A 12,500-nucleotide genomic window follows, 5' to 3' on the forward strand; every position below is an offset into this window, starting at 1 on the left:
AGAATTTAATCTGGCCACATCTGGCTCCAATATGCCTCGTGCTTTAAGTTTAAACTAGCCCGGTCTAGACAAACACATCATTGAAATCTCAAGACTATGAGACAATACATGACTGATTCAAAACAATATGAATAAATAAGCTTTACATTTGATAGCAATTTAAACATTAAAGGGTTAAACAGTGTCACCGTCTTTCCAAATCCTGCTACGGATCACATGGAATTTTTGGTCCTTCAAACTCGTCTCAACCTACCATTTTGGCCTGAAAAATTCGACTTGTCTATAGAAAAAAACTATGGTAATTTCAGTCACAAAGCTTAGATCAGCATGAAAATTTGGAAGAGGTCACTTGCCAAGCAGTGGGATTGAACCGGAGATATCAATAGAGAAAGCAAAGTTTTAAAACATTTACTTATACACCAGCACTAATAGCAACAACCTTAGCAGGAAATTTAGAATAAGACAGGAGCGCTTTCTCAGAGAAGAATTTCTTGGAATGAAGGAGTGTCTTTAATGCTTAGGAAAAGTTTAGTGCAAAAAAGACATGCACAATATAGCTTGGGGAGTTCTAGTCTTGGTCCGAGTCCAACCCTGATCAAACACACTTAGAACAATCAGTTCTCAAGTCATGGTTCATTTTGACTTAAGGACAGCAGTTTTATTTAGAAGGAGTGGGCAAATCAATTACACTGACCTCAGTACTTGACTAGTACGATATTTTATTGACCCCAAAACAGAATGAAAAGAAAAGTCTACCTCAGCAAAATTTGAACTCACCATTTGCTTTCGTTTTTCATGCTCTGTATCTGTGTTTTCTTCATTGCTCTCAGCATCTTCTTCTTCTCCAATAACAAGACAGCTGAAAAATAAAAAAACAAACAATATTTTCACAATTTATTTTACATGGAACACTTTCCCCACAATTCCACAGTAATTATTTGGTAGCTGTCATTTTAAATTGAGCACATTAATTACCAACAATTAAAATATCCCCATCATCACTGTAGCATGATGAAGACTGGGTCTTCAGATTCTCATATCATTTGTGGATTTACTACATTCTTTCCTTTAGCTATTTGTCAACACATTGAAGCATCTCAAGGCAATAGATCAATAAAAAAGAAAACTCAGATGGAATGGTCAATGCTGGAATTATCTTTTACAATATGCAATGTGAAATGAAGTGTTTTGCTCAAGAACATAACATGCTGTCTGGTCCAGAAATCAAACCCAAGATCTGGCAATCTGGCAATCTGGAGTGCAACACCCTAACCATTAGGCCATGCACCTTTACAAGTTAAAATCCAGTAAAAATAGTGCAATTTATACACAGGTAAATATGGAAATAATTTTATTAATAAAAAGTGATTTCAATAAAGTATAAATTTTCCTCTCTTTGTCACACACCCTGAAATACCATCTTGCACCCCAAGAAATTGTGAATATCCCAGGCAGGGAATCCCTTTCTTAACAGATAGCAAAGTAACAGTGAAACTAGACATAAAACAGTTCCTCCAACTTACTCTGTCTGCTTCCCCGTATCGCAGTCAGCACGACAAATGTCATGTAGAACTTCAACACACACATTCAGGATTCCAGAAAACCTCTCGGTTATAGGGCTGAAACAAGTGAAACAGTGGGAAAAGAAAGTAAAGAAAAAAAAAAAAAAGCTGATAATTGAGATTTAAGAAATAGGCTTTTAAAAAGATTGATAATCAATTTCTTGTTCTTCAGCAGGATTTGAACTCAGAATGTAAAGGGGCATATATAAACACTGCAAAGCAATTTGTCTATCAGGCTACAGATTTTGCCAATCCACAACATCAGCAGCTACTTAGTAACACACCAGCTGTAACAACACATATCTAAAGAAGTTATTGCTACATCTCACTACAATGTAGAGCAATACCTACAGCTAAAAGGACAGAGCTGATCAATGAATGATACAGAGCAGAAAAATAATCAAATATCAGATAAGACAGGAACCAAGGAGGTTAAGTGGTGGTGGTCTGCATTGGCCCTGTATAACTATTGAACTTATACTGAAGCTAATGGTTATTGCAATTCCTAGAAATATCAGATAATCTCTATGTCACATACCAAAATGTTAAAAAAACCCAGAAAAACAAAACACACACCAGATTATGTAATTTTAGATAGATCCACCATCATCTCTCTCCTGGTCAGAGTAATCATGTATCACCTTTATAGCTCGTGAAACAATCCAACCCATGCCAGCATGGAAAACAAACGTTAAATGATGATGATGAGAGGCAGATCACAGCTTGACTGTTTTTGATCATAGGTCTGCTCAATCATGACTGTCTTGGAGTTAAACGCCTCCCACAAACACACACAGACTCAGAACTACATCAGTACAAGGGATTACAAGAACACAAAAAACGGTGAGACAAACCTCAAGTTCATGGTAAGTAGTGAAGACAACGCCAGGGCTGATAACTTGCGGTGCTCAGGTTTGGTTATAGAATCCATCTTCTCAAACCACAAATCCAGTAACATGCCAAGTAATGTTCGACTCTGGAAAACAATGGTATTGTACATTTGGGGAAAGGGAATTAGAACAAATGTTTAAAAAGTTATTCAACATGCATACATATTGTTGACATCATATGAATTTATAAACTTTCAAGAGAATGAGGAATAATTCCTTTTTGGAACTGGCTTTTGAAGAACATAAAGCTATAAATAATAGCGGGTAAAATATAGAACTGAAAAACCCTTTTGAATGAAAGAAGTCGAAGGGTGCCCATGGGACATGAACCAACAACTCCTGTGGACATGACAAGCATTCTACTATTGTAATCAACACAATTATTGCAATTTCTCTACCCATTTTAGAAACATTATTCTGTCATGTCAGCAGCAGATGTGGGTTTGAGTCCCAAGGGGAGCCTTCAACTCTTCCTATCACAAAGGGTTCTTCAACCAAATATTTACAAAATATTTATAGCTTACATGTAATTTGAGAACCAGTTCCTATGTTTATATTTATATATATCATCATCATCATCGTTTAATGTCCCCATGCTAACGTCTCCTTCATTGGACACTGAACTCGGCTTGTGAAGACCTGTTGGGGCAAGTGAAAGCGAAATCATGAAGGCACCTGTACCAATGGAACGCTAAGAGCACCGTTTGAGCGTGATCGTTGCCAGAGCAGCTGTCTGGCTTCCGTGCCAGTGACACGTAAATAGCACCATTTGAGCGTATCGTTACCAGCGTCGCCTTCCTGACACTTGTGCCGGTGGCATATGAAAAGACATTCGAGCGAAGTTGTTGCCAGTGCTGCTGGACTGGCTCCTGTGCAGGTGGCACGTAAAATACATCATTTTGAGCGTGGCCGTTGCCAGTACCACCTGACTGGCCTTCGTGCTGGTGGCACGTAAAAGCACCCACTACACTCTCAGAGTGGTTGGCGTTAGGAAGGACATCCAACTGTAGAAACTCTGCCAAATCAGATTGGAGCTTGGTGTAGCCATCTGGTTCACCAGTCCTCAGTCAAATCGTCCAACCCATGATGTATATATATATATATATAGAAAAGGTTTGATTCAAAGCTTGATGCTAATCCTCAGCCATTGGAAATTTCCATAGGATGAGAATTTGCATCACGCTTTGAAACTTAAAGTACCAAGCAACTTGAATCAAACTGTTTTGATCCATACATGTAACTCCCAATAAATGTGTTGAGTGCCCTTCTTTCGCCCATCCACTCACTTGTGTGTGTGTGTATGTGTGTATATATAATTTAGAGAAAAGAACCAACTTGGATCTTTATCTCTAATATTATTATATATATATTGAAAGCGGACATTAAACGATGATGATAATGATATATATATATATATCTATATATAGAATGTACCACCTGGGGTAGCCCTTCCGTTTGCCACCCCCAGACCCCACAAGAAACACATTGCCTACAGCAGACACAAATTGTGTGTGTATGTGTGCAGATATGGGTGTGTGTGGTTAAGAAGTTTGCTTCACAATCAAATGGTTTTGGGTTTGTTCTCTAGGCACCTCCAACTATAGCGTTGGGTCACCAATGCCTTCTGAATTAAGTTTAGTGTGTATCTATATATATATATATATATATATATTTAGACATATACATATATATTTAGACATATACATACATATATACATATATATACATATAGACATATATATACATATATATATTTAGACATATACATACATATATACATATATAGGCATATACATAGACATAGACATATATATATATATATATATATATATATATATATAGAGAGAGAGAGAGAGAGAGAGAGAGAGAGAGAGAGAGAGAGAGAGAGAGAGAGAGAGAGAGAGAAGAGAGAGAGAGAAAGAGAGAGAGAGAGAGAGAGAGAGAGAGAAAGAGAGAGAAAGAGAGCAAGAATATGTATGGATATGGTTGTGTATGTGTGTGTAACCATACATATTTATTCTTGCTATGAAATTTGCCCCCCACCCCCACCCTCATTGTTAGGAAAAGCTTGAGATGTGGGTTGAAATGACTAGTGTGCCAACTTTGGCTCATTGGGATTGGATTAGCTTTCGTTAAGCTAATAGAACGAAAAAAATTCTAACCACAGGGTCTAATTGCCTAATTTTGGTATAACAAGGTTCTGTACACATTTATTCACAACATTCACACTGAATTAGTAGTACTCTAATAACTAACCAATTAATTAACCATTCAAATTTGACATTACCTCTTTGTCCATTTTAGCAGACTCCTGTGCAAGGAATGACCAGAAATACTCCTGATTCTGCAGAAGGACACGGCCAAGGATATACAGTTGCATTGATAGCACAGTAACCAATTCCTGCAAATAGTCAAAATAAACATTCATAGCAGCACAGTAAATAATTCTTTTCATATAAAGCAGGGGTGGGGAAACGTTTTAGTGTGGCGGGCAAAAATTTCCAAAGGAAGAGGTCTGCAGGTGGATCACAAGTTCTAACTCATATATCCGTGTAAATCTTGCATATATCTATGTATAATTCGATATACATTAATAATGATAAGTTTAACACATTAAATTAACGCGTAACATCTTCATTAACACCACCACTGAATTTAGGACGTTTATATTACTTATGAGGTACTCTATATTTTTCAGCTACAGTGCAATAGGATCTCAAGGGGGTGGTAAAACCTAGCAATATGTGTCTTATAGTGATAACAAAATTTCCATTCAAATGACAATTACTGGGCGATTTTCTTTTCGAGTCTGACCGTTTTAAGTCGTAGTGGAAACATGACCTATGTCACAAACAGGCAGACGAATATTGTATAAATTTTATAATTGAAAAATTTACAAGAGTTTGCACATATGAGTAAATCAGCCAGATATAAAGGGATTTTTTTCCCTATCTTTGGATCGGTGATGGTGCCACATGAAAAGCACTAAGAGCACCCTGTAAAGTGATTGGTGTTAGGAAGGGCATCCAGTTGCAGAAACCCTGCCAAAACAGGCAATGGAGCCTGGTGTGGCTCCTCGCCTTGCCAGCTCCTGTTAAACCATCCAACCGATGCCAGCATGGAATACAGACATTAAATGATGATGATGATGTCAGGAGGAAAAGCAATGCCCACAATCCTTTACAGGGTCTCCAAGACTGGTTCAAAGAAGAGAGGCTTTTACAGGGGCCTCTGAGATTGATAAAGAAATAGGGAAGAAGGTATCCTGAGACTAAAGATTGGGCGCAAAAGGGGCCCCATGGAATCCCATCAGACGTTCTTGAATTCTATCAGTCCACCAATTTAGATTGGTACCTTTTTCTTTTTTTTTTTTAATCTAACCCTGAAAATATAAGATTTGAACTGAAAACAGAGAGTTAGAATAAATTCTGATATCACAGTAATCAAATCCTGTAAACAGTCAAGACAAAAATTGGTAACACATAATCGATTCTGTTAACCCTTAAAGCATTTAAATGGCCTTATCTGGCTCAAATACTCTCTGCATATGTTAAAATTGGCCCAGTCCAGCCTCTCATACCTACCCTGCAATGCCATTCTAAAAATAAATAATCACATAATTGAAATCTCGAAGCTACAAAATAATGTATGATTAATTTAAAATATGAATAAATAAGAATTGCATTTGACAGAGATATCTGAATGCTGAAGGGTTTACACATTAAACAAATGAAAAACACTCAACAATAATTCAGTCTGTTTAATCACACACACACACTTTCCTACCATCTTTCTCTCAAGCTAAAGAGGGAGCCTTCACATGGTAACAATTCAAGAAGCTAAAAACAGCAGCCAAACCACCCTCAGATCACATCCTTACATTTTTTAGAATGTAGGCTCAGACAGACTGCATACCAACCAGAACATTACAATCATCATCACCACACACACCTCATGCAGACAGACTGAGAAAGGAGGTGATGTTACTTACGTTATTCTCTAAGGTAGTTTTGAAAATGTGGGAAAGCAGAGGTTGGAACGCTTGAGGAGCCTCCAAGGGGAATGATTGGAAAATTAGTTCAACTGCCTGTTTAAAGAAAAATAAATGAGAGAGAGAAACCTTTAACCTGTCGCGAAACTTACAAATATAAAATACTGGGCAAGAGAGTGTTTGCATGTTTGTTTGGTCAACTAAAAATTGCATGCTTTTATGATCTGCCATCAATGGATGATCTCAGGAAGAAGGTAGAATATGGAGGCCTTGCAAACAGGAAATTCAGATAGTTAAGCAAGAATATATGTGGAGGCACATGGTTCAGTGGTTAGAGCAGAGGACTCGCAGCGAAGAGATTGCAGATTTGAATCTCAGACCGGGGCGATGTGTGTGTTTATGAGTGAAATACCTAAGTTCCATGCGGCTCCAGCAGAAGGTAATTGGCAAAATTCTGCTAACTCTTTCACTCTTTCCTTCTGCATCTAGCAGCTAACTGGCGATGAACCAGCATCCCGTCCAGGTAGGGAACCTATACACCAATGAAACCAGGAAACCGGCCCTTATGAGCCAGGCATAGCTCGAGAAGGAACAAACAACAAGCAAGAATATATGTTAAAAACATTCCTAAAACTGATTAACCCTTTCGTTATCAACCCGGCTGAAACCAGCTCTGGCTCTGTAGTACAAATGTCTTGTTTTCATAAGTTTTGAATTAAAGTCTTCCACTGAACCTTAGTCACAATTTATGTTCCTAACACTAGCTTAATGATAACTGAGTTATTTTACTAAATTCTTTGTTATATTCAAAGGAATTGAAAGAAACACAGAGCATCTCAAAGTAAATACAGTAACAAAAGGGTTAATGTAGGCATAGGAAGAAATCAAGTGACAGGAGAGAATGGTTTGACAAAAATCAATCTTGTCTTCCACCAACATTGCCATACAGCCAATGCCATCGATTCTTCTATGAAGGAATTGGTCTACAGAGTCATCAACGCCATCACCATGAAAGAAGCATTCAGCAAAGAAGAACCTAAATTCTTGGATACGAGATAAAGCCACTGCTGCTGCCAAGGCAAGAAGTTTGCTTCCCTAACCGAATGCTTCCGAGTTCAGTCCTATTGCATGGCACCTAGGACAAGTGTCTTCAACTATAGTGTTGGGCTGATCAAAGCCTTGAGTGGATTTGATAGATGGGAACTGAAAGAAGCCCATTGTATGTATGTGTGTGTGTGTGTGTATATATATATATATATATATATATACACGCACACACATTATATAAGGGCTATTACTACATGTAAATGCCTCACACTGTAAAGGGACACTGAAGTCAAACTATTTGTATGTATGTATATATCATGGCACTCTGTCAGTTATGACGACGAGGGTTCCAGTTGATCCGATCAACGGAAAAGCCTGCACGTGAAATTAACATGCAAGTGGCTGAGCACTCCACAGACACGTGTACCCTTAACGTAGTTCTCAGTGAGATTCAGTGTGACAAAGCTGGCCCTTTGAAATACAGGTACAACGGAAACAAAGAGTGAAAGTTGTGGTGAAAGAGTACAGCAGGGTTCACCACTAGCCCCTGCCAGAGCCTCGTGTAGCTTTAGGTGATTTCACTCAATAAACATTCACAATGGTCGGTCTGGGAATCGAAACTGTGATCCTATGACCGCAAGTCCCCTGCCCTAACCATTGGGCCATTGCACCTCCACTATATATACATATATATATATATATATATATATCATCATCATCATCATCATCGTTTAACGTCCGCTTTCCATGCTAGCATGGGTTGGACGATTTGACTGAGGACTGGTGAAACCGGATGGCAACACCAGGCTCCAGTCTGATTTGGCAGAGTTTCTACAGCTGGATGCCCTTCCTAACGCCAACCACTCAGAGAGTGTAGTGGGTGCTTTTACGTGTCACCCGCACGAAAACGGCCACGCTCGAAATGGTGTCTTTTATGTGCCACCCGCACAAGCCAGTCCAGGGGCGCTGGCAACGATCTCGCTCGAAAATCCTACAGGAGCCAGTCAGGCGGTACTGGCAACGGCCACGCTCAAAATGGTGCATCTCATGTGCCACCCGCACAAGAACCAGTCCAGGGGCACTGGCAACGATCTTACTTGGCTTGCCGGGTCTTCTCACGCACAGCACATTTCCAAAGGTCTCGGTCAGTAGTCATCGCCTCGTTGAGGCCCAATGTACGAAGGTCTTGCCTCACCACCTCAGCCCAGGTCTTCCTGGGCCTACCTCTTCCACGGGTTCCCTCAACTGTTAGGGTGTGGCACAATATATATGTATGTATATATATGCGTGTGTATGATTGTGTTTGTTCCCCACAACTACTTGATAACTGGTGTGGGTTTGTTTATGTTTCTGTAACCTAGTGGTTTGGCTAAAGGTTTGGCTTGTTTCAGTCATTTGACTGTGGCCATGCTGGAGCACCACCTTTAGCCGAGCAAATCGACCCCAGGACTTATTCTTTAGAAGCGTAATACTTATTCTATTGGTCTCTGCTAAGTTACGGGGGACGTAAACACACCAGCATCGGTTGTCAAGCGATGTTGGTGGGGACAAACACAGACACAAACAAATATACAACGGGCTTCTTTCAGTTTCCATCTACCAAATCTACTCACAAGGCTTTGGTCAGCCCGAGGTTATAGTAGAAGACACTTGCCCAAGGTGTCACGCAGTGGAACTGAACCCAGAACCATGTGGTTCGTAAGCAAGCTACTTACCACACAGCCACTCCTACGCCTACAAGGTTTTTAAAAACAAAAATGAGTATTGCAGTCAAATTTTTTTTCAACTATCCCCTCGAAATGGTGCCCCAGCATGACTGCAGTCCAATGACTGAAACCAGTAAAAGATAAAAGATACCTTTAATATCAGCAAGATTCCATCGGTTCTGATATCTGTTATCAGATTGGAAAATGACATCACAATGTCTTGGGAAAATCTCTGAAAATCAAAATGAATATTATTATCAGTCTTGGTGGTGGTGCCAGGAGGAATAATGAAATTATCATTTCATGAATTAATCAAATAAACAGCCCCTTTCACAATTACCATCATCTTCCAAATTACTACGGCTTACCTTTATAATGCGGGGTGACCAGACACTTTATTTCACGTTGCTCCAGTTCACTCAACTGTAGAAATGAGCTGTGAAGCCACTGGTACCAAGCTGCAATGGCCTTTGCCTTTCCCTTGTATAACATCAGTGGCATGGAGAGAAGAGGAGGCTGGTATGCATGGGTGACTGCTGGTCTTCCCTAAAAAACCTTGCCCAGACTTGTGTCTTGTAGGGGAACTCTTTAGATGCAATCCCATGGTCATTCATGGCCGAAGGGGGTCTTCACCCTAGCCTTGTGTATCTCCTCTACTGCAAGAGGCTTGTTCTTGTTCCTCTGTCATATTTTAGCCTTTCAGTACCAGGCATTAAGCTACTCCCCTCCCCCCACTTGCTTAGTCAGTGGAGCTGAGCCCTTCTTTTTCGGTTCTTTCCTGTCTTGCAGCTTACATGGTGATCTCACTGGTGTTGGTAGTATGAAAAAGAGCACCCTGTGCATACTGCAAGGTGATTGACATTAGGAAGGGCATCCAGCCACAAAAAACATGCCAATGCAGACACTGGAGCTCAGCACAGCCAGGCAGCCTGCCATCCTCATCCTCATCCTCATCATTTAACGTCAGACTTCCATGCTGGGGCATGGGTTGAACGGTTTGACAGGAGCTGGCAAGTCAGAGGACAGTACTGAGCTCCATTGTCTGCTTTGGCAAGGTTTTTATGGCTTGATGCCCTTCCTAATGCCAACCACTTCACAGATCGTATTGGGTGCTTCTGACGTGGCACCAATACTGGCAAGGTCCGTTTTGGCATGATTTTCAATGCCGAGTGCCCTTCCTAATGCCAACCACTTTACAGTGTGGACTGGGTGCTTTTTATGTAGCACCAGCACAGGTGAGGAGGTCCCCACATAACTGGCAAGACAAAAGTCTTTTGATGGGGTGGATGGGTACTGAAGGAGGTGGCTTTGTGCCAGATCCTGCCAAGCAGTCCAGCCCATGCTAACATGGAAAATGACAACGATGACAACATTTAATTTGAGAACAACACAAGAGACAGAGAGAGAGAAAGAAATAGTAAATGTACCTGCATAAATTCTTTTTGTCCTAGAACTACATAAGCTTCAACTATCTTCAGACACACTTTCAGGTCTTCATTTCCAAACTCTGCAAAAGTTAAAACAAAATTCCATTTTCCAATATTAAAACGCTTTTAGATCCTGTTCCTAGCAAAAGGCAGCAATCTGCCAATTTGGCAAAGTCAGTAGAATTTTGGAGAGAATCCTCATCAGCAGTTAATACCCATTTCTCCCATGCTTGCATGAGTCAGACTAAATGTGTTGAGGCACATTTTCAATGGTCCAATATGTCTGTCCTGCTTTTTAAGATGGTAAAGAAAGATAAGAGATTTGGCTGCTATCTCTAGCAGATCAATCAACCAGGTAGAGGGTTATACTTGATTAGAAGTTCAATAGCAATAACCCAGCACTTAACGATCCTTTCAGGGATTTGAACAGCCTTTCTTAAGGACAACTGTTTTACAACATATAAACACACTTACATGCTCTAAAGCAGTTGATGTTAGGGAGGGCATCCAGCTATAGAAAACAGACTAAAGCAGAAACTGGAACGAAGGTCCTTGGGTCCATGAGATCCTATCAAACCATTCAACCCCATGCTAGCATGAAATATGGATGTTAAATGACAATGATCAACAGCAACATTTTAACATTCACGTTTCCATTCTTGCATGGGCCAGATGTAGTTTATAAAGGCATATTTTCTAAAGCTGGATGCCCTTCCTATCACCAAACCTCATCAGTTTCCAAGCAAGATAATATTTCCCCCATAGCCAGACATATTTACACAGAATATTGCTTGTACGACAATAACAATCATTTACAACTATGATGCAATGTCAAGACAAAGATACAAACACTCACATTACACCCATAAGATGGGCTTCTTTCTGTTTTCTATCCACTAAATTTACCCACAAGTCTTTGATGATCTAAAACTAGATCTTATAAAACCTTTTGTCCAGTCAACAACAGTTCTGCCAATTTACTGTTTTGTCCGATTCTTTTAGAGAAATAACATCTGAGAAATTCAGAAAAAATTTCTTAACGACTTTATTACTTCAGACTTTTAAAATAAATAATGCAATCAGACCAATGTGATGAACAGTTCTGCCAATTTACTGTTTTGTCCGATTCTTTTAGAGAAATAACATCTGAGAAATTCAGAAAAAATTTCTTAACGACTTTATTACTTCAGACTTTTAAAATAAATAATGCAATCAGACCAATGTGATGTACATACCCAGTATTGCTGGCATTGCAGTGAACAAGTCCAGCAGTCCTGGAGTCATAACTGGTGAATTATGTAAAGTTTCTAGCCAAAGATCAAGTCCATCTTCCTTCAAGTAGACATGGAACTGTTGGGTGACATCGGTACTAAGGCGAATCACAGGAATCAAGAAATCATACAGCGTGTTACAGCTGGTGCCGAGACCCTGAAATGAAAAACAAAACACAGATACTTCTCTTCAATAACTGTTTCAAAATCTGCTACAAGGCCAAGTAATGAACCCCACCCAAGTACTTGGCTGGTACTTGATTTTTTTTTTGACTCTGAAAGGACGTAAGGCAAAGTTGAAGTTGGCAGTATTTGAACTCAGAATGTAAAGAGCTGGCAGAAATGTAACTAAACATTTCGACTGAACTGGTAACAATTCTGCCAGCTCATTGTCTTTGCTTTCGAATTTTGGCACAAGGCCAGCAATTTTATGGAAGATGGCTATCTTGATTACATTGACCCAGTTCTTGAAGGGTACTTTATTTAATCAACCCTGAAAGGATGAAAGGCAATGCTGAACTGGGTAAAATTTGAACTCAGAATGTAAAGTGCCATAAAAAATGCTGCTAAACATTTTGTCAGATGTGCTAACGGTTCTGCCAACTT

General features: G+C 39.7%; 1 protein-coding gene across 1 annotated transcript in view; it reads right to left on the minus strand.

The window, feature by feature from the left end:
• LOC106884472 (importin-11) overlaps positions 1-12,500 on the minus strand; it is a 57,458-nt gene that overhangs the window by 1,712 nt on the left and 43,246 nt on the right. Inside the window, exons 15-22 of the mRNA XM_089361289.1 lie at positions 11,859-12,051; positions 10,624-10,703; positions 9,348-9,428; positions 6,444-6,539; positions 4,740-4,853; positions 2,417-2,538; positions 1,524-1,619; positions 778-859 (exon numbers count right to left, since the gene is read on the minus strand). Of these exons, the coding sequence (XP_089217415.1) occupies positions 778-859; positions 1,524-1,619; positions 2,417-2,538; positions 4,740-4,853; positions 6,444-6,539; positions 9,348-9,428; positions 10,624-10,703; positions 11,859-12,051 (864 nt within the window). The remainder of the gene's footprint in view (positions 1-777; positions 860-1,523; positions 1,620-2,416; positions 2,539-4,739; positions 4,854-6,443; positions 6,540-9,347; positions 9,429-10,623; positions 10,704-11,858; positions 12,052-12,500) is intronic.

This window comes from Octopus bimaculoides, chromosome 12 (genome assembly GCF_046866305.1).
Source record: "Octopus bimaculoides isolate indiv1 chromosome 12, ASM4686630v1, whole genome shotgun sequence".
NCBI classification, from domain to species: domain Eukaryota; kingdom Metazoa; phylum Mollusca; class Cephalopoda; order Octopoda; family Octopodidae; genus Octopus; species Octopus bimaculoides.